Source organism: Aptenodytes patagonicus, chromosome 17, assembly GCF_965638725.1.
Source record: "Aptenodytes patagonicus chromosome 17, bAptPat1.pri.cur, whole genome shotgun sequence".
Lineage (NCBI taxonomy): Eukaryota > Metazoa > Chordata > Aves > Sphenisciformes > Spheniscidae > Aptenodytes > Aptenodytes patagonicus.
This window is the reverse complement of record NC_134965.1, coordinates 10,897,427-10,920,370: the sequence shown is the minus strand read 5'-3', so window position 1 is coordinate 10,920,370 and position 22,944 is coordinate 10,897,427. Positions and strand designations below refer to the sequence as shown.

The following is a 22,944-nucleotide window of genomic DNA, read 5'->3' as shown; positions in this document are numbered from 1 at the left end:
GCTTCTATAGCTGTGGGTCTCGCTTTCTTAGAAACTGCACACTTGTATTCTTGCTGCATTCTTAAGTTACCTCTAGGTAAATGCTGAGGAAACATTCTCAGGCTCATCATACCCATATTCACCCAGATGTTTGACTGCTGCGTTCGAGTGGCAGGCTGCTGTCTCAGGAAGAGCAGATAGCGAGGAAATAACTCTAGTTCAGGCACATTTGTTTTGCTGTTTTTGATCACCTAGTAAAGACGTTTAAAACACATTTTAGAGACTGCTGTTCCAAACGTGTAGGAAATCCCAATAGGAAGAGGAAGTAATGATTAAAGCAGATGGTTAAAAAAATAAACTATGTTTTACTAGGAGAGGCGAAATCCTCTGAACTTCTTACGGGGTCTTAGGCAAATATCCACAGGAATAACAATTTACTGATTTCTAAGCACTTTTTGAAGCTTATTAGTTGCAGATTGTCAAAAGCAAACGCCTTATTTAGTGGAGCATAGCTTCCTGTACACCACCATGGAAAGAACACTTTTATAATTCCTGAAATATATGTGAATTTACAATGAAACTCATTAATTCTACTCAGTGTATACTTCAATATCAAAGTTTCACAACTGTTAAAAAAAACTTGCACGTGCTGAATAAGACCCATGTTCTGAACTTTTTGAACTATAGGATTGAATTAAACCCTTCATATCGTAAGAACAGACTGAAACTTACTTTTGTTGCATTTTGATAAGTTGACAGAAAAAGCTGCAATTACCCCAGAACACGACTTGCAGCTTTTCAGTCACCATTTCCACAAAGATTTTGCTATCTAGATCTGCCCAAACGTAGACATAAATAAATGACAGGAATGTTCACTATTTTTGTGACCATGTGAAGCAGAAGAAAACACTCAGCTTACGTTGTGAGAAGCAGTATAATGCACCGAAGTGCCATGGTATTAAACTTCAGTTACAACAACAACAACAGTGACGACATTTTCTGGAAAGAAACAACATAATAGTCCCTACTGTGGGGTGGGAGACTGGGACTGTAAGTGCCTGTATACATGGGTGCAAGTAACCAAATGGTCTTCAAGAATTCAAGTGTTCAGATAACTAAGCGTCAAAATATTCCTTAATTATGGACTGAAAAGCTAAAGTTTATACATATATTATTTATATTTTTTTTCAGACAGGATACCCAAACTAAAATCCTCTCATTGTGAATAGATGTCTCTTTTCTAATGACCCTATCACAAAAATCTCAAGCACATTAGTTTGTGCTGTGTACAAAGAGATGTGGCCTTTGCTGGATCATGAAAGGTGTTTGTTTCCATGGAGAATGTGTGGGAGGAGGGTAACAGAAGCCAGTGATTTTTCACTGTAAAATAATTGCCAGTACTACAGCTAACAGACCAAATCATCAAAAATCATACAGCTAATTCTCTCCCATTTGTGACACCAACCACCTAATCTCTATTGCTACCATAAAAAAAAAAAAAAATCCCCTCACCTCCTTTTTTAAAGTGTAGCTCCTATAAAAGACTACCTGACACAGAATAAACCAACCGCTCAACAGAAATTAAAGAAAGTTTCCAATGCCTCTAAGTGAACAGAGCAAATCACTTCAATTTTTTTTGCCTCTAACATTAGCCTACTTTTTTATAAATTCAAAATTAATAATTCAAGGCATGCCAGCTTTAGATCCAAATGATTATGACCTGTTAATCGTTTTGCAATATTACACACGGAGAAACAGAGAGATAACTCAATAAATTGTGAGTAAATTACATGATTTAACAATGACTATTGCTATATAATTACTGCTTCTCTTCCAGAAATACTGTTGCTGTTTTAACTGCAACCAAAAAAATCTCATTGGGATAACATAGACTAATTATAAGTCCACTTAGGCAATTCCATTTAATATATAGCACTTCCACATTTGAAAATTATATTCTGCAATACATTCTGCATTGTGCCCAGAATTATTTTTTTAATTAAAGATATTACAGCTTAAATATAGAAAATACTAGTGTTAGTTACAGAAAATGAATTTCAGTTCTTCAAGGTTTTTTTTCTTTTAACAAAACTTTTATGCAAACAAGTACAAAGATCACCTTACCTTTGATAGACTCTTTCTAATTAGTTAATTTTATTGCAAGGTTTTAAGTGACTACAGGCAACTAGATAATTGTTGATATAAAAACACAGCATTACCAATTTGCAAATACATTTTTTATTACACAATGGAAACACTTAATTGTTTGTAAAACTATTTCACAATTTTATTGTGATTAATTGGCTTTTCTGCTTACTGTCAAGTGTAAGAAATGTAAAAATTCACTACATATGAGTTATTTGCTGACAAATGAGTATTCCATATGTTTGGATGAGTGCTACTGATTTTGTGCTGAAGAATGAGAATGATCATCACTTGCCTCGCCAGTAAGATTTTTAGTTACTCATTAGAAAAAATAAAGGCAATTATAATACTAGAAGAAGAACGACACAAAAGAACTATTTATTTTGAATATGTGATCTGCTCAAAATAACAATTGGTATTCACACAGCCACGATACATAACACTTGCAACAAAAATCAAAACTAAAGAATTAAAACAAGAAGAACCACCTGACTGGATGAGTGTATCAGGTGAGATTACTGGTCTTTGCCTTTAGCACTGAAAATGGTTAACCAGAATCATGCTGATTCAGCCTTAGATAGTAGATGCCAACTCAGTTTTAGCATGTACATCTTGAGGAATTGCTTATGATAAATGCTTTATTGAAAAACCTTTGACTAGAAGCTGAACAACTTAACCAGTCTGTGCAGTACTCAAAAGCTGATACGCTCATATGCAAATTCTTTTTAGAAATATCTACTCCTGCTGCCTTTTAGATCTTCACCAAATCTTGCACGCTGTGTTATCTATGACACTGAACTTGAAGGACAGCAATTGTTACCTTCCCCCCACTTCATGAAATTGTAGGAGAGAAGAAATGCATCTTCAAAGCTGCAGGTGTCCCAGTTTTCATTTTATTGGTTTTGCAGACCAGTTGAAAATTTATCTTAGCTTTTAAAGATGAGCGTTTTGATGCCAAGTCTTTTAAACTGATCTCAAGTTTACTTTTGTCTGCTTTAGCAATCATGATCAGTTGAGCAGCACTTCTGCCCTGTTGCAATATCTCCTGGGGTTTGTGCTGCAAACCTCCTGGTAAATATCCACAACTTTCTATCCATGTCCATTTCTGAGACTGCTTTTTCCCAGCTTGCTCTTCAAGACTTTTCATTTAGACTATCCATTTTGGATGAAGTGGGAGATGACCATAAAAGATTACCTTGTGCAACTGGTAATTGGACACATTAGCCTGTTTATATTACCTCAGTGGCTATGGCAAGTAAACAGTGTCTATAATCACAACTTACCGGTCTGGGCAAGGACAGATTTGCTCCATACCAATGGTAAAGTGCTCTCCAAACTGGTTCTGGTACCATTATGTAGTCCTTTCCTTCAATCAACTGTGGAGATCGCTTTAATCTTCCACCCTCCATTGTTAACGATGCAGCCTTTAAACAAAAAGGGATTTTGTTAAATCTCAAGTGCAAAAAATAGTATACAGCTACAATGATTTTAGTTCATGAACACAGAACACTTTTTAATTATTAAAAAAATTTTAAGTAGCAATTAGCAACTGCTTTTCATACTGAAAGATGGCATTTAAATGTATCAATAATTAACACTCAAGTTTCACTAGTTACTATTTCTCTAAAAGGCTCTCCAATATAGAATTTGTATGATCTTTCTCTCATGTCACCTACTCCAACAACTTCAGATACTGCATAGAGAAATCCAATCTATACTCATCATTGATGGTGCTGGTCTGTGTTTTATGTTTTGTTTGCATGAATACTGGAAAAACTATCAGTTTTGTTTTACTATTTAATTAACTATTTTCTGTTTTTAAGCAATAGCAATAAACTCTTATATTTAGATTGAAAACACTGAAGAAAAGTGTTTAATTATTAAAATATTTTACAGTTAATGCTGAAAGTTGTGTTTTCATAAATGCCTTTTTCATTCCTAAGTTTTGTGAAGCTGTTTAAGAGCATTTTGAATGTTTTTCTTCTCACAAAACACTCAATAGTAGCCTCAGAAACAGAACACAATTTTTTCCTCTTAAAATAAAAGAAACCCAAACTTTGTAATATGACAAAGCAGTGTTAGTTTAGAATTAAGCCACTACCTGAAAAAAAAAAAAACACACATAAAAAGCTGTGATAAAAGTATGCTAAAAGATACTTTTCCTATATTCACATGACTCAGATGCATTTACCTTCACTGGTTCTTGCGTTACTAGGGGCTGGTTATCAATAGCTCCCGGCTTCTGAGGATTAAGCTGTAGTAAAGTATTCCCATTGGTTCCAAGGAAACACTGGTTATTATTGTCCGAAGTATTATGCTGCCTAGCAAAACATACATCAGTCCCTGGTGTGCCAGCGTAAAGAGTATCTGTAACAGAATACAAGGGGGGGGAGGGGGGGGGGAAAAAAAAAAAAAAAAATCTCTATTTCAGTTCATGAGTCCATAACATAAATAAATCAGTTAAACTGTTGCATCCTCTTTTTTTCGTTGTTTTTAAAAAAGGCTGTTGAAGAAGTTTGCTATCCTTCATACTTCAGGAAAACATGCAACTCTTCCAAACTACAGAGTGACAAATGTACTAGTGCTCTCAGAAAAGATAAAGAAGTAGATAAATGAGATCCAAATACCAAAGCAGATACTTACACAAATGCTGGTTTGAAAATAGCCTAACAAGGTTTGCATGAGCAAATGTGTTTGACATTTGCTTGTTGTCTGGATGTTTGAATATCAAACTCTTGAAAATCTTATATACAAAACTGAATATATATGCAATAATGCCTTCTTTTTATTTTTTCCTCTTGAAACAGAAAGTATTTTTATTCTTATAGAACCTCCTTTTGTTATGCAGAACACTAAATCTAAATTTCAGGTTAGAAAAAAGAAAGAACCTTTAATCTAAAACTCATCTCCCTTCCTGCCCTTCCTCTATTCCCCAACCCCCACCCCAAAAATGATCGCAGTCATTTATCTACTGTAAACTGAAGCTACAATTTTAAGATACAGATTTTAAAATACCAGATGCAACATTCAGCTGTCTTATAAGGAAAAAAAACATCACCTCAAATTCTCACAAGAACTGACTGAACTAAAAATCTCTTCTTCTTTCACAAAGATGTCTCCTAGAATCTGCACAAACTCACTTAAATCACATGCCCTGTAAAACTGTAAGTAATTTTTCCTGATTTCTTTTCTGCTTCTTTCTCCTTTGTAGTATCTGAGGTCATCTCATTGCAAGACGTAGTACAATACGAACTAGGTATGAGCTAGAAACAACTTAATGTGAAGGGGGGGGGGGGAAATCCACTCAGAAAATAAATGATAGGACAAAAACTATCTTGGAAACAGTTCTGGAAACTAATCATAACATAAAAGATGAATTGCTTTTTAAACAAGACTGTTTCTTGTTTATCCACCACAGACTAAAAAATCCCAGTAATTCACTGATGTCCACATGTAGGCCACTTCTGCAATCTAAACTGTGTTATCTTTTCGCCTGGAGGAATCCATGCAGTATCTAGTTTTCTCAAAACCTGTTCTACATTAAACCTCCAAGGAAAGAAGATGCTTACTGCTGCTAGTAGTCTCTGAGGCTTCTGATGCAGTAGAAATATTATCTGAAAACTTTTCTTCTGTTGCACTGAAGTAATTAAGACCTCCCATTTTGTCTTCTCCCTGTTCTGAAGTATTGGCTGCAGCAGCTATGAGTGAATTCTTACCTCCACTCAAGACAGATGAAGGCTCTATCACAACAGGGTTTGCATCCTAAAATTGGTAGGCAAGTAGAAAAGTTAATTTTAAGCCAACATCAAAGACATTTAGCATCAGCCACATCAATCACCAACATTCACAGCTGCGTGACCACTTTTACATATCACACTGAGCTTTATAGAAAAAAAAAATACTTTCTAGATCTACTGATGAAAAGTCTGCAGAAACAAACAGCCAAAATTATTAAACCAATCAAATAAACTCTTCTGTACAATATAAAAATTGTGAAATACCAGAATTATTTTCTCTATCTAGATGCATAAAAAGACAACCATTTTAGACTGCTATAATTACAGACTGTAAGTATTTGAAGATTTCTCCTTGTTGAATTTCATATGGTTAAATGAGAAAGCAAGCACAAGAACAAAAAACACATTCTTTCCTCAAACCTGCAACATTTTAGTCTTCCCTAACTTTGTTTTGAAACAAACTTCCCTTGTTTCCTTTGGAGAAACAGCACTGCAAAGGCAATCTGGCTTGTTCTTAGGCAAGATAAAGGTGGGAAAAAAAATTTGCATCCCCCAAAAGCACAACTTGCCAGTCCACTACAGACAAGATGTAAGAAGAATCCTACCCAGTTTAGAGCACCAGTCACAACAAGAAACATCAATAAATGAGAAACAGAAGAAAAAGGAAATTAACTGAGTCTTAGAGAGGAAATAAAAAAATCCATGCAATGAACATCACTGGAAAAAGTGTTTTATGTTGTCCCTTATTTAACACATCACTAAACATAATATCTTGTCAAATAACAAAACTGTGCAGCAAAGCTAAAAGTATAAAAGACTAAAAAGTATGTTGAAATTACAGTAATCATTTACAGAGTTTCATGGAAATTCTGAGTGTTCTCTTTGCTCAAGAGGTAGACAGAGTGACTAATGGCATTGTGCTATTATGCAAAGGATTACGTATGAAATCATGTGCACATCCGAGTACTTATACTATGACAAGGATCAAATTACCTAGTATTTCAGGCATTTAAGCCATCATTTGTCCAATTCATTGTGCACAAAGAACAACTGTAATTACATGGTTAGTTAATGCATACATTGCAGTTTTCCAAATATTTTTAGGTATTTGTATTTATAAAATAACTCAGATACTTATATGACGACTTATCACTATCTAAAACTCTTTTGAGAAGTAGTTTATTTCACTTACTCTACATTCTTGGTTGTGTAACCTGCAAAGAACATTTATCTCCACCTTAATTAAATTTTATTAAATTTAATTTTATTAAACATGCTTTCTTTTGTAAAATTCATAGTGATGCTTTAACTTGAATATTTTAGTTGGAGGGTATTAAAGAGCACCCTGTAACTATAAGGTTACAGTACGACTCCTTTGATCACCATCAGGTACTGGACTACTTTTCGTCATTGCCTATAAATCAAATTATGCCAACTCCCTCCTTTATTTGTCCAGAAAATGCATAGTGTGTATTTGTGGCCCAAGCAAAGTCAAAACCAAAACAGGCAGCTTTATTATCAAATGGTTCAAAAGACTTAAGGGAAGTACTATTGTGAGAGTATATTTTTGTTCAGAAAAGTATTTTGACACGCAGGAATGATGAAACAAAACACAGAAAGAAGTGACAGTTTAATGAAATTATAGTGAAAAGCTCACCATGTGACAATGATTCAGCAAAACAATTATTTTCCACTAAGAAACATGCTTAATTTCAAGCATTATTGGTTAAGCAGTCATTTGCTCCCCACTCTTTTTTCATCAACACATTCACAAATACAAAGAAATCACTTATTCAGTATACATTATTATTATACTTACATATTTGACATATTCTTTCCACTGGTGCCACCATGGCATTGCAATAAGAAACCAGTTGTGCCCTGGCTGAAGGCCATACCTGCTTTCTCTTTCTAACCAGCCTCTGCACATAACGAATGAACAACATGAAGAATTAGTTGAAACAGGGAAATTAAAGTCCTTCTTTTGAAAATACTAAAAGGTGATTCTGAAACCCAGTTAAGATTCTGAGCAAAACATGTACCTAATAATCTGTCCTTCCTCTTCTGGAGTGGCAGGTCGTAGCCCCAAAACTATATGACACACCTGGAAAAAGAAAGGAATTCTTACCTAAGAACTACACTACTATGGAACAAGCATTAGGTAAATGAAAGAAAAGAACAACTCTAAGGGGACTTCAGAAAATTCTTTTTAATTATGTAGCAAGGTTACCTAAAATTGAACAAATCACTAAAAAAAGAAGTATTTTGAGCTATGAGATTCACAACCTGTTCCCACTGTTAAGACAAAAATACCAAGAATGTCAAATGCCCCAAGACAATTTAAGGTGAACAGAAAATGCATGTTCATTATTTTCACATCTGAAGCACACGCTATGAATGATCACAGTAACTGACATGCATCAGATACATATATACATCTTAATGTTTTGTGTGTGTGTATATATATATGTATATATGTACTGGAGAGAGGGAACGAGGAATTGGGAGAATGCAAGCTGCTGGAAGAGGATAAGCCAAAGGTTATAAAAAAACCAAACAAACCACAAAATGGAAAGGGGAAAAATGGGGAGAAACGGTTATATAAGGGACTGAAAGGAAAATGAGCACATGAAGAAACCGAGGGAGAAATTTAAAGCAGTCCAACCAACCAGTCACCACTGAAAATGCTCTCAAAATGGTAGAACATTCTCTGAATGTCTGATGCTTCTTTTTTTTTGCGCACACACCCCCCTTTTTTTTTTTTTTTTTGAAACAAACACAGAAGAAAAAAGGCACCATCCCCTAGATGGCTACTTGATTTGGGTGGGGTTTTAGTCCAAGTACAAGACAGCAGTCCCAGATGGCTAGTATTTTACTCCTCTCTTCCTAGTAAAACCGTCCTGGCCTTGGCTGCAGTGACGTCCCTGGCTGGTTTCTCCCAGCAGCTCCCCAGCCACAGGGCATGTGGCAGGGAGTGATGAGCGGAGGGAAGCAGACTCTGCGGGAATCTTTGTTTCCCGTTGCAGGGAGGAGGGTCAGCTGTCTCTTCTCCGAGACGGTTTTCAAATTGGTTGCTACTCATAACATGATTCATAGTCTTTTCCTTATGTCTCTTTTGAGGCTATCAATTTGCATCTCAGCTGGAGATTTCTAATGACTGGTGAGATATCTTATTTGAATTTATATTACAGTGTGAGAGACCATTGCACATTCTGAATAAAACAAAGGCCATTAGCTGCTGGGAAGCAACAGATTTTCCAGCACACACAATACAGCTGGCTCTGATGTTTCTTTTTAAACTCATGTAACACTATGCAAGTATCAGATTCTTCATATAAGCTAACCCTGCTGCAAACAAACCAATTTGTTGTCAAGCTTTCCAAGGCACTCCACTCAGACTACTTAGCTTTTCTGTCTGCAGATGAGACACACAAGCTCATGACAGTCGAAATAAATGCCCAGACAAATCAATGGCAGACTCTGTCCTGTGTGAGTGTGCTGCTGAGCCTGCAGCATGAGATGAGGGTGCCTCGTATGATAAAGTTCTCAAAGGAAATAAAAATAAAAATCTAAAACGAAAATGTTTTAGTTGCTAACTCGCAGGAGAAAAAAAAAATTGTAAATGAGACCTCCAACAAGCAAAGTGTAACAACTGTGATGTGTAATCATCATCAAAAATTTATTAAACATTCATTCATTCTACCTCAATACTGCATAAATATTTGTTATTTAATCAATACTAAGCTATGATAGGATATTTGACCCCATACAGTCCAAAAATAAAGTCAGCCGTTCTTGAGAAGGTTGTGATGTAAGCAAAACCTGAAGCAATTAGAGATAAAAAGAATTTGCAGAACTTTCTGATTTTATTCTTTTCAGCTGTGGTGTAGCTGATGGCCTCAGGATACGCTCACTCAGTCCCCATTAAGTTCTTGGAAAAGTATAGTTCAAAATGCAATTTATAAAGTAGTCTAGGGTCATAAACAGGAGAATCAGTAGTATGCTATTCAGGTAGCCTCTCACAACAATTATTTGGTTTTTTTAAACCCACACCGCTTCTTTCTGATGAAATATTTCTCTGCTACAATCTGACCGTGTAACTGATTAAGCTTCACTCGTAAGATGAGAATGGAGTCCACTGGTTCCCCCTGGCCCTCCCTGGAAGAACTGAGACTGTCATACGGGGCTGGAGGTGAATACTAAATTAGGGTAAATCTTCAAGGCTCCATTAGGATTATTATTATTTAAATTCAAAGTATCAACCTCTACAGAAAACAGGTAAGGAACAAACTGCAGTGAATGAAAATACTCTTAGGGGGTTATTTTCTGCACAAAGTAAGTCAGCACTAAAATATGACTGTTTTAAGGATTTATAAAAATCCAATTCAAGCTCAATTAAAAACAAATTCAGTACACACTTAATCCTCAGCTTCTGCAACACAACAGTGATATGATATCACAGCTTTCAAGGACTGCTCCATTAAAGAAACCAATGAAAGGTTCCTTAGACAGCCTTAACAGAAAGTGTAAAGGGAAAGTGGTTGTAAGGAGTTAGCAGTACCTTTTCTCATTTCCTGTGTCACTTTCTTGGCAAAGATTTGCAAGAACAACTGTTTAAGAACACAGCCTTTCTTTAATGGAAAATATAACTGCTGATACACTTGAAATTTCTTTTCATTTTATAAACAGTACACTACGTTCACTTTAGCAAATTATGCTTTAGGCATCTCCATACACTGGAAAGAATAATAATCAAATAGAGAATCATTTCGTCAAGGTAATGCACAATTGCAAAAACACGTAACTTATTGCAATAGACAACACTGTAAGCACGGTGACACAAATGCTGATGCTGCACTTCGTGGCCACGCAAAAAGCTCATGACTTAATTACCATAATTTTCAAGTTTAAATTTCCTCTAAACATACCTGAAAAAGTAGGTTTAAAAATTCATTGGCAAGTGCACTCTTTACACTCCATATCTGGTAGTCCTCCAGAGTGAGGTGTCCGAGCTTAGTTAAAGGGAGGAGAAGGAAAGGGGAAGGAAAAAACATCAAACCATTAACCTATTTCTATTAAAATGCTCATTAAATGTATCATACAAGGCATGACAAAGCCAGTGATTTGATAAAAATTAGAATCTACCACTCTGATAATAAAATTTGGTCCAATGAAAGAAGAAAAATCCAGTTTTAGCATAACATATGCAACCTAGAGAACGAAAAAGCTTTGAGACTACAGAGGATGAACTATGCACAGCATGTAACCTTTGCTCCTGCTCTCCATCATTCAGATTTAGTATTCATGTCAACTGCAGTGGTCATAGTCTCAAACCATGAAACCAGCAGATGCAGTATGTGACTGCTCAGGGCAATCACTGCGTAGGAAACAAAACAAAACTAAGACAATCTAAGACTTTGATCATCCAAATGAGCTCTGCACATAAAGATACTTGCATCCATTCAGAAACCCACCATCTTCCTCTGCGGGTTGGGAAAAACTATTTTGGATCATCAAGTCCTTATGATCTTACCTTACAACACAAGTCCTATTAATTCTTAATCACTTGCAAAGTTACAGTAGCATAACACTGAGCAATGTCAGAGGACCTCCTGATTTTCAACAATTCAGTGATAGGATCAATCTGAATTTTTTCCATTGTAATATAACTCAGTCATTTTTACAGCAGTGCAGTTACTCCGCTGCTTCTTACAGACCATTTTCTCCAGAGTTCACACAGGTCAAAGCTAACATGTGAAAAGAGGTTAAGTAATTTATGTAATTACTGCACCATCAGCTCTTCCCAGCACTACATTCATGATGCAACTATGAAAGATATTCTGAAGACTTAGTCATCTTTTTTAACTTTTTTTGTAGGAACAAGACTGCTATACGCTTGCTTATAAACTACCCTTTTTAAAAAAGCAAACAATAAAAACCTCAAAGGATGAAAGAAAGAGCTCACTGGAGCCATATTTTCTACTGCTTTGGTAATGAAAGAATTACAATAAAATATTTGCCCACCACTTTCTTGGGAGTACAAGCAGGCAAGACAACTATTCAAACAAGTAACTAAGCATTTCCAGATATTCTTTATAGTTTTTCTTAAATTATTTATAGTTTCCAGACACTCTCCCTATAGTGAAGCAAAGGATGAAATAATGGAAACAACTTCCCCTATATGGCTTGCAGATGATAGCGCCTATCTCGAAAAAGCAGGAACATAATTAAAGATTTACACACGGCTAACCATAAAGCACAATATAAACTACTAAGACTTCTTGCTGTGTGTCACGACAGTCATGACAGATGCCTCCATAGTTTCACAGATACTTAGCTCTGAAACAATATCGTCATATATAGTTCACTGGTTGTATATAATATTATTGCAAAGTAGTTTGATAATGATAATGCATAAGTTACTGAATTAATACAGTTCTATTCCAGCATAGGAAGATAATGTGTCTTTACATAGCATAAAATAGAAGATACACTAATGCACTCCCCCTTTTTTCATAAGATCATTTTTAACATGAAACAAAAGAACAGTTTCTCCAGAACAAAAGTCAAGCATCAGATTTAAAACTGGTATTAATTATACACAGCAAAGCCTTGCAAACAGTATATGCTTCAAATTAATTTCATCTGGTTATGTATTTTTGGTTTAGTTTCATATATAAAAAAGGCTTATAAAATTCAAACATGTTCTTTCTCTCACAGAACAACGTGGAAAATTTTAATGGAAAATTGACATTTCTTGAAAGAGATTCTTTTATTGACACATCTCTGCTTTAAAGAAAGCACAAGATTTAACTTTCTTATAAATCAACTGAAGATACTAGAGTATAAAAATGACAAGGAAAGAACAGCAAATTCCTACCTTTGTGGTATCATGCATATTCAAAATATCTTCTACAATTTCAGACAAATCCATGTCCAATTCCTTAACAAACAAAAGGATTAGAAAACGGCATTAAATTCTCACAGCGCTCTCTGGAACTGCATGTGTTCAGAATAAAAATATAACTGTAAGAAATATAAGAAATGTTGATGATACCTCTATGTAATTCACAACTGAGTGCTTCCAGACAGTTGTACTTTTGTACCTAAGGTTTCTTTATATGAAACAGCATACATTATAGTCAAGTCATTCTGCTTTGGTTAATGGCAGTTCAAAGTTGTGCAAGGTAAGTTACATCCAGTTATCAATACTCCTCAGCTAAGGTAGTTCAAGGAAGCCGGTATTTCACTGAAACCATGTTCAAACAACATTCACATTCCTACTTTTGAAGGATGACTTTAAGAAACAGAAGCAAATGAATAAAAGAACAAATATAACTTACAGGTATTTTATCAGTACGGTTATCTTTCCAGACCTCTAAAAGTGCAACCACCATTTCTTTAAGTTCAGTGCGAGACAACACACCATCCCGGTCAATGTCAAAAACCTTGAAGCAAACTGAGAAAAAAGGAAATTACTTTTCTATGTTAGAACTACTCAACAACTATTTTTTTTTTCTTGCAGAATGTAAGTCTGCAGAGTCACAAGAACATGATTTAGTGCTGACAGTTTTGATGAGGCAGGATGCATGTGTGGTAGTGAGGAAAGGGAGCAGCTGTGTTTAATAAACTGAAATCTAGATTCCTGCAATTCTGTGCTGTGTTTTCTGATGTGACATAGCAGGGAACATATGTGCATCCAGAAATTTCCAGTGAATGATAGCTTTTCAGTTGCAGCAGTATGGCTTTGGAGAAGTATGGAACAAAGGTATTTCAAAACACAAGAACCTTGCAGGGAGCCAGCTGAAAACTGGACAGTAAAAAAGCCAGAACATGCTATTTACCACAAGACAACCAAACAGGACATTTGTTTTATATTATATCTAATGAATAGATAAGTGTTTGCCCTTTCTATATTGAGATACACACTTCTGCATCATAATGCAGAACACTGCAAAATAACTTCTGAAATATATTTTTTTTCCCCAACAGGTTTGTAATTTACAGGAAGCTATGGGTAAGTTCTAAAATATACAGAATTAGGTTTAATCATCCTTCATAAAAGGAAACCTTGATATTTAAAATTCCTTTAGTTTTTTAACTTCTAAAGTCTGTCACCTTTCACAGACTCACGTTCAGTGGAAAAAATTTCTAAAAAGGTGGAAACAACTAAACTTCATTGCTCAAACTGAAAAACTTCTCTAAAATTAACAGTTAACATTTTGCATACTTACACTTCTGCCTTTCTGCCAAGGGTCCCCTGCAACATGCTGAGAGCCCACAGGAAATTTCTTTAAAATCTATGTGATTGTCTCGGTTTTCATCAAAAGCATTGAACAAACCTGCAAACCACAAAAGCATCTCCTGTTACAGCATCTGGCTGAAACAGCTGACAATCATACTTAGCATTTACATGAAGGGTTAATGGTTAACATTTGCAAGGAGAAGTACAAACACTTATGATTATAACTAATTTTTACTAAGTGTAATAAAGATAATTAAGCACTACTAAGACCGTTTTAAAGGTGAATGAGATCACTCATGTATGGCTAGACAAAGTGGGGGCCGGGGGCGGGGTGGGGAGGGAATCAAGAATTCTGAACAGTAGCCTTATTTTCACACCTTCCTTGTAATGACTGATTTATAGAGTGTACATCTAAACCAGTATGGTCAGGACAAGCATTTTCACAAAAGCTAAAGGACCAAAATAGTAAAGGTACTCAGATGCCAAATGCTTTGGCTTTTCCAAAGTACCTGATAGAAACTCCTATGAAAATCACTGAATACCATTGCAGATTTGGCCCTAAGTGAGTTAGGAGTTTTAGTTACCGGTCTTCAAAGGATTTAAGAGTTCTATTCATTCAGCACATATAACTTGGTTTTATCCCATATTTTTTTTTTTTTTTTAGTGACAATGACTCCGTTGGACTATCCACAGAAGACGTATGGAACGACCAGAAACCATTCAGGTTTCCCCACAGCAGCTGTGTAAATTTATATCACTAAGTAGATAAAACACACTTAAGGAGCAAAAGGATGTGGGGATATATCCCTATTGAATTGAACCTAAGTTCTGGTGTTTTAACAGCTTGCATCCACTGCAGATGAATTTCCCATTTTGTACTTGCTGCTGCCACTCGTCAGTAAAGCTGACCATTTGGTGATAAAAAATTGTCACTCTAGCTAGGACCGCAGACAAAAACTAGCATGTAAGTGGAATGTTACTTAATGTCCTTATGTTGTGCAGTAAATGGCAATTAGACAATTGCAACCTCCGGTTATTATCAGAGTAGCTTCAACTTGAAAGACCAGCTTGGTTATTAACACGTCTGCATTGCAACACACAAATCTCCTGACCAAGTCTTCTGAACAAAATCTTCCTTAACTTACACTATTAGGGAAGACTGTTTCATCGACTGCACGATACAACTTCTGACTTGCATGCTGAATTGTCATTTAATAGATGAAACTCACATTTGACAGTTTAAAAATGGTCTTCTATTTTCTCTCATTCAGGGACAGCAGTATACTTTGTCATTACAGAATCTTAAGGAACCCAGTGAAAAATTTTAAGCAGTCTACAGGGCAAATTATACATAAAGTTTGACATATTTCCTGACAACTAATAAGAATGCAACACATAGAAGCACCACTTCCTTCGTCATTCCAGATTTCCAAACAAATACAGATTTCTCAGGCATCTTTTCTCATTTTCAAACATTCAGAACTCAGTGGAATGCATCTCTGTTATTTAAGCTTAAAATACATTTTAAAATAGGCCCACTTTTAAAGCCATAGAATTTGTATGTCAGTAGACCATCAGGTTCTGAACACCACAATAACATCACTTCCTCGCACATTTGATCGAAGTTCCATACCTTCACTCAGAGATGGATGAATAGGAGGGGAAACTAAGGGGGCAAATGTTTCTAAATCAAAACGTCCAGTTCTTGATTGAGCTTTTAGCAGCCAGTATCGTTTTTCGAGATCGATGATGTCGGATTCTTCCACTGTATAATCAACAAAAATAAAAGAAACTTTTGGTAATATCTAGACCGTGTTAGAATTCAGCACCAAATAAAAATGCAGCATTATTTTGTCATACAGAGAAATTATGTTCACTTTTTTGTTCTTGACTCCTGCATATAAAAATTAAAAATACGAGCAGTAGACAAATAAAGATCCAATTTTACCTTCTTTATCTACAGAATCACCTTACCTATTCACCATCTAGGAGTTCAACATCAATAACACATCATCACAAGTGTTTAGAAATACAGAAATAAACTTTTCCCCACTGCTAAAGGCTGCAGCAGTCTCTTCATTTTCACATATTTCTTCTTGGTGAATTGAACAGGTAGATTTATGTGCAATATCTTATTTTCCCAAGGTATCCACTATTTAAATCCTCTAAAAGGATGCGAAGTAGCATTTAAAAAAAAAAATCCCAGAACTTTTACGGAAAAAAAAAAAATTAGTACTTGGCTGCTCTTGAAAAATTCCTATTTGAAATTTTTAGCCTTCTTATACATTAATAAAACTAAATTTTAATGTGACATTTAAACACTATCTCAGCATTAATTTTTTCAAAATATAAAATAGTTTGTTTCACTTTATTATTTATACCATAGATGCACTTAGAAACCCATTGGGGAGTGATTATACATGCCTAGAAGACACTTTATACGGAGGAACTTACAAGCTAATTCGAAGAAGGGGAAAAAAACAAAACCCCAAAACCAACCATGAGTAAAACAAGGTGCTGGGCAAAGGTGAATAAAAATAGCCAGAGGAAGAACTTTTGTTTTCTTTCAAAACATTATATACAAATGCCAGTCTCCTTACGTTTTATCTTTGAAATTAAATATATATATATAAAAATATTAAGTTTCTGCTCAACAATACTTTTAGCCTTTTTACATATGCAAGTGTGTCACAATGCTGCTTTAGGTCAGTGCAAATTAATTGGTTCTCAAATAGATATGAAATGACAAAGCTGTCTATATTAAGAACCACTGCGTGTGATCCCATTCCCAGATGGTTCTGAATCTTAAATCCACGCCAGCTTTCTAATAGGTTTAACTTGAGCTATTTGGCCTGGTTTAGTCCACAAAAACAATAATAATCCTGTAAGGCTTAAGAACAGAAGAGACACAAAAAAAGTTGTTTATCAAATTGAAATTTTATTGATTTCTTTTCCTATTTCTGTCATTAGGAGTAGTAATTTAATCAGAGTAGTAACTTAGGTAAGCTATAGTAAGCATGAACTAGTTGTAACTACCTAGCAGGCACATCATATAATGCATCAAAAACTACACAATACCTTACCCTCATCAGCAGAAAGTTTGGAAAAATTCTGACAAAAGATTAATATCTGAAGTAGAGTTGGAGGAGTGGAAGGGGTTTGCATCTTCCTGTAAAATATTTTTAGGCAGTCTAACTAGAAAAGTAACATCTGAGAAAACATGTCCTCCTTTTCCTCCGTACATTCAGTACAACCACTAGACAGACCATATAAGAGCATGCAGAACACCCACACCAAAGCTGCAGTTCTAGGGTCACGTTAAGCTAACACAACTTCAGGCTGAACAGAGACAGTTTACCTTCCCCCTTAACCCCAGGCACGTGCTGCAGCATCCTCACTTGCATCATTATCAGCTATTGTGCATTTGCTTAGTAATTGAGATAAGAGAACTGATCCAGAAGAAAAACTAAACGGATTTCCTTTCTCCCCTCCCCCTCCTTCCTAGATGGATCAATTCCCTTATCTGGCTTACCATCTCCTGGCTCCTGATTGTGTTGTATTCACAGAATCATTTGGGTTGGAAGGGACCTCTAAAGGTCATCTTGTCCAACCCCCCTGCCGTGGGCAGGGACATCTTCAACTAGATCAGGTTGCTCAGAGCCCCGTCCAACCTGGCCTTGAATGTTTCCAGGAATGGAGCATCCACCACCTCTCTGGGCAACCTGTGCCAGTGTCTCACCACCCTCAGCATAAAAAGTTTCTTCCTTACATCTAGTCTGAATCTACCCTCTTTTAGTTTAAAACCACTACCCCTTGTCCTATCACTTCAGGCCCTACTAAAAAGGCTGTCCCCAATACATAAGGAAGCAGTAACCTAAACATAGAAAGGAATGTTATTCTACTAGAAATCAAGAAAGAAATAAAGCAGTTATTTCTTTGAAGATCAGCATATAGAAATATCATAGGTGCTTAGGACTGCCACAGATGTAAGCAGCTTCATGATCCTAAGCAGAACAGTTAAGTGATGTAAAACTGCATCTGGTATGTTCCAAGAAATACAGGGATGTCTTGATGATTTAACGACATACCTGCCCCACAATGGTCAGCTTATCAACAGATGAGAAAAAATCTGCCAAATAAAATACACTTTCCCTCAATCTTGTTGCCTCAAGGTACCAACAGGTATTGGGGTGCTACAGTACTGATAAGAAAGAGCTCGCAAGACATGACATTAGGACTAGAGTACCAGTATTCTGCAGGAAATACAAGAAAAAGTATATTCGTGGAGTTTCAAGAACAGAAATAAACAAAAAGTAAAACAACAAATGAAAGGTAAAAGCCACTTTATGAGACAGAACCTTAAGTAGACAAAGAGAATCACAGTACTATTCTACTACCTAAACAACTGCACATAAAGGGCAAGTTTGTACTATCATTTAGAAGAATGGCACATACACATTATTGCTCTCATTAGCAAATACAAAAACATTATGCTAACTCTCTTGAGCATGAGCATGTAAATCACTTTGTTTCCTTTTAATCTACCTTTGCGACTAGGAAGAATAACAAATGTGCTAGCTGCACTTCATTCTCAAAATGATGCAACACTAAGAATATTCAAAAAACATAAAGGAAGCTTACATTGTCTTTTACTGAAGAGTAAATCTGCAGAAACCTGCTTTCACTGGCAGGTGCATTATTTATCTTTAGTAATTAAGAACTGAAAGATAGGTTCTCTGGCAAAATAAAACATTCTCCAATATCTACAGTAGAAGCTAGTAGTGCTCCATTTTTTAAATTGTACTTCACAGATAGTTTCTACAGTGCTAACTTTATTGCTTTATTATTTTAATGTCAGAAAAGAAAGGTTATCAGAAAGCACCTTATCTGCATTTCTGTCAAGCAGTGGTTGAAATTACACGGTCATTTAAAAGACAAAGAATTTTCAGTTAATCATTTTCAAAAGAATAGCTGATAAGTATTAGCGTAAGAGCTACACTGATATGATAGCCAAGGCAGGTCCAGTGTATTGACTTTCCGCAGAAGAGCCAAACATTTTAGAAAGTAAAAGTGACAAAGTAGTAAATAACATTCTTTGTACTGATTAGACTTACACAACTTAGGTTGAATACAAGTAAAAATGTGACAAAAGAATATTTTTCATTCAGAGTAACAATGAATTGTAGCAATAGTTTCGCTTACATAAAATAAAGAAAGATTAATTGGATTACAGCACACGGGAAAGTTCAACTCTGCAGCTGAAAAGCCAGCTGTTACATAATTTGATTTCCCCAGAGTGATTTTTTGCACATGATCTTGCAAATCAGTCTCAGGATATGTAGTGCACCATCTATTCCTCCATAAATGTAAACTAAAAGAAATCTCTCGCAATTTATGATATACATATAATCGTATTTGTTATTGAAGTTTAAATGAAGCATGATAAAAGCAGACTGCACTTATTATCCAAACATACTAATGTGTATGAAAAAAATGCCATATTCTAAAGAAGTTTTATATAGACGAAGGATTCTACCTTTTCAAAGTATAAAATTTTTTTCCTAATGCCTGTTCAAATCACATCAAGAAGTGTGAACTGGGCTTTCATTCGGTAGTTCAAATTTTAAATAACTTACATTTTTTTAAAATAATTGTATCTTATATATACAATATATTCCAAAACATCAGAACAGACTGGCTTTCTAGGCCAAGTAAGTATTCACTTTTGTCAATTAAACACGATACGATTATTTGAGGTGACACGGAGATATTATGCACCTGTGAAATTTAACCATACACTACCAGTTTACTACCATATGCTATTTTATGTCTCCCTCGTCACTTGTCCATTAAAAATATGAAAAGCTTTCAGATCTGTAAAATTATGAATAGTGTTTCTTAGCTCAATTCTCTACGAATGGGACAAGTATCATCAGAGGAATGATAATGTCAAGTACACCTCAAGCTACAGTCTTCATATTGTAAAGGAAGAACAGGTAAACATTTTCAGCAAAAATACGCATCTGAGAAACTGTAAATCTACTAAAAATGAGTTAATTTAAAACCAGCTGCCACCCTGTGATTGACAGTCAGGTTGCGTGACAGTGATAAACACTAAAAAAAAAGCATCCTTCATTTTAATGCCACTTCCATGAAATGTATGCCCTTCTTAAATACTACATAGGTAGTATTTAAGCCACGAATAATCTTCTGTCTTAGAAAAAAATTTAAAAACATGTTTTCATTTCAGGCACTATTTATTACAAACCTTTATACGACCAGAATTAACTAAGTATTTCAATATATTTTAAAACTTTAATTTTTACCCACCTATTGGTACAATCCTCTCTGGTTCACAGCAGTAGAAGCATACCATATTCCCAACATCTTAACTGAAACTTGATTTGTTTTACTGTTTACCACGATATCCTCCACGCAAAACCCAGTCCCCTGCCACAGAGCACGCTCTTCATTGCACAACGGCCGAGTCAGAACCAGAGACTGAATGACTGTACGCCAAACAGTATTTCTGACCAAACACACTTGTTTGTCACTTTCAAATTAAGACACAGAAGACGCTGGGACCTGGGCACAGAGAGCTGCTTCGCAAGACATAAAATAGCCTGGGAACTAAGAGGATAACAAAGTGGCAAGATGCAGATTAAGCGACACTGAGGCTTTTTCTTATTGGACTAGTCTGCTGGAATACTTTCTTCTTTTTTTTTTTTTCCCCCTAATTGAAAAATGGACAGAGAGAGAAGGGAACATTATAACTTGAACCAAGATCCTTAGGTGTGTCAGATGCGACTCTCCAGGCATTTATTTAGCAGAACACAGTGTATCACTGCCTTAGGATGGGAACCGATACAGAAGAGGTATTAAACACTACAGTTCCTCTCAAAGCACAAGTGTTCACACACTCGGAAGAAAATAGGACAGGATGAAATATGCTCTTAAAGGCACCTTTAATAAATCCAAAATCTTCAGAACTGTCTTCTAGTGGCCCTCCATACATCATTAAGAGATGGTGTTTCAAGAGTGAGTACCACAGCTGAAGTGGGCAAGCTACAGGACATGTATTTAACATCCAGACAGCCTTTTAATGTGAGCAGAGTGAAGCGATCACTTCATTTCACTTTTCTTTTACAGACTCACATCTTCATCTTACCATAAAGCCCTACAGGTTTCTAAACCCATCCCTGACAGAAGAGGTTACTTCCACAACATTCAGTTTCAATTTTATACTGTTTCAAAAACTCACTCTTCCTTTTGAACCATGCTGTCTGGTTAGCCAGGGCTTCTCTCATTTATTATGTTAAATTAGCCATAACTGTATGTTCTAAAATACAATTATTATACTGATTACACACTTTCTTACTGCATCTCAGTACGTAAGAGCTGTTCATAAAAAGCAGGAGCATTTTGATAAACTTTTCTGATGACAGAAAAGAGTCTCTTCAATTCAAAGGAGAATTAGGATGGTATTTAATAAGAACTCAGTGACACAAGAACCAGATAACAAAGAAGTACAAATTACATGGTCTGTCAGTTTGAAACCAGTAACCCCTCTGATAAATGGGAGTGTTCTCCCCATGGAAAAGGACTGAAAACCTGAGTATCTAAGCCCACCACATGACAGTGAGACACACCAAAACAACAGAGTCATAAAAAAGGCAACCACCACCTATACTGCAGAAGAAGAAATATTTCCAGCCAAATAAAGGAAACTAATGAGGCCTCACCTGGAGTCAGTGTGACAGCAATGTATCACCCAAGTCTGAGACGGAACAGGGGATGGAGGCACCTGGTATGACACAAACCTGAACTGAGCTCAGTTTACTTTGACAAAAAGGTCAAGAAGAAACGTAATAGTCACTTGCATTTATACGGAATGGTTAAAAGGAAGGAGAGCAGAGACCATCTGAAACCAAGGACAATGCTGACAGAAAACTAAGACATAAACTGCCTACAAATATATGTAGATGATGTACTGGAATAATTTTCCCCAACTGGAGAAAAATAAATAAATAAATAAAATAAAAACAAAAACCAATAAGCCTCAGTATCTTATGAAAGGAATGACAGTGACCCCCAGGGTCTGCACCTGGTGGGACAGGAGACCCCTCCACGTGTCTCACGTTCCTGTACGTCTGTCTGCCAAACTAAGCCACAGAAAGCTGTACTTTGCAGGTAGGGTGGAGTCAGTTCCACTCTGATACTTACAAGAGTGCAAAGCAGCCAGGGTAGGCAACAAAATGACATCCTCCAGTGGCTGAGAATTGTTGTATTATTGAATTACTGCATTTAGACTTAGAATACCAGAGAAGATTAGGTGTTTAATTTGTAATTACTAAGGATGTATAATGATTTGGGGGAATATTCCCCTATAGAGAATTTTAGTGTTAGTAGTAGTCCCTGACAGGATTTATTGTTGATTTACATGCTCCACTACAGTGCTATGCAACATGATAACGCAATATGGTTTTAAAAAAAATAATTAAAAAAAAAAATATTGAAAGGTACTCAATCATACTACGAAACTGAGAAAATCCAAACTAGTGCTAGTTGGTCAGTACTCCGTGTAGGAGAGACTCATATCCCTGAAACTGGTTTTTGGGAGCAAAGGTCCAAGAGAAACTTAAGTTATTTTGGTAGCTTTCAAATGAAAGGATTCGTATTTATGATTTCAAGTGAAATGGAACAAAATTTGATTAAAAGCAGCAAGTGTGTGCAACTTCCCGTAACTTTAAAATTTAATTTCTAATTATGCGTTGAGAAATATAACTAAAGTCACCTGCATACCAATATAAATGTTACTTACAAATGAAAAATTAGAAT

At 35.7% G+C, this 22,944-nt stretch overlaps 1 protein-coding gene across 4 annotated transcripts in view; it reads right to left on the bottom strand.

The window, feature by feature from the left end:
* Positions 1 to 22,944, bottom strand: part of USP32 (ubiquitin specific peptidase 32) — an 83,469-nt gene that overhangs the window by 19,576 nt on the left and 40,949 nt on the right. For 2 of the 4 annotated variants that reach the window (XM_076354886.1, XM_076354888.1), the window contains exons 6-16: positions 15,740 to 15,871; positions 14,096 to 14,203; positions 13,205 to 13,320; positions 12,742 to 12,804; positions 10,790 to 10,873; positions 7,904 to 7,965; positions 7,681 to 7,783; positions 5,694 to 5,886; positions 4,316 to 4,491; positions 3,408 to 3,548; positions 71 to 230 (exon numbers count right to left, since the gene is read on the bottom strand). In XM_076354886.1, the coding sequence (XP_076211001.1) occupies positions 71 to 230; positions 3,408 to 3,548; positions 4,316 to 4,491; positions 5,694 to 5,886; positions 7,681 to 7,783; positions 7,904 to 7,965; positions 10,790 to 10,873; positions 12,742 to 12,804; positions 13,205 to 13,320; positions 14,096 to 14,203; positions 15,740 to 15,871 (1,338 nt within the window). The remainder of the gene's footprint in view (positions 1 to 70; positions 231 to 3,407; positions 3,549 to 4,315; positions 4,492 to 5,693; positions 5,887 to 7,680; positions 7,784 to 7,903; positions 7,966 to 10,789; positions 10,874 to 12,741; positions 12,805 to 13,204; positions 13,321 to 14,095; positions 14,204 to 15,739; positions 15,872 to 22,944) is intronic. The other 2 variants (XM_076354887.1, XM_076354889.1) reach the window with 2 other exon arrangements.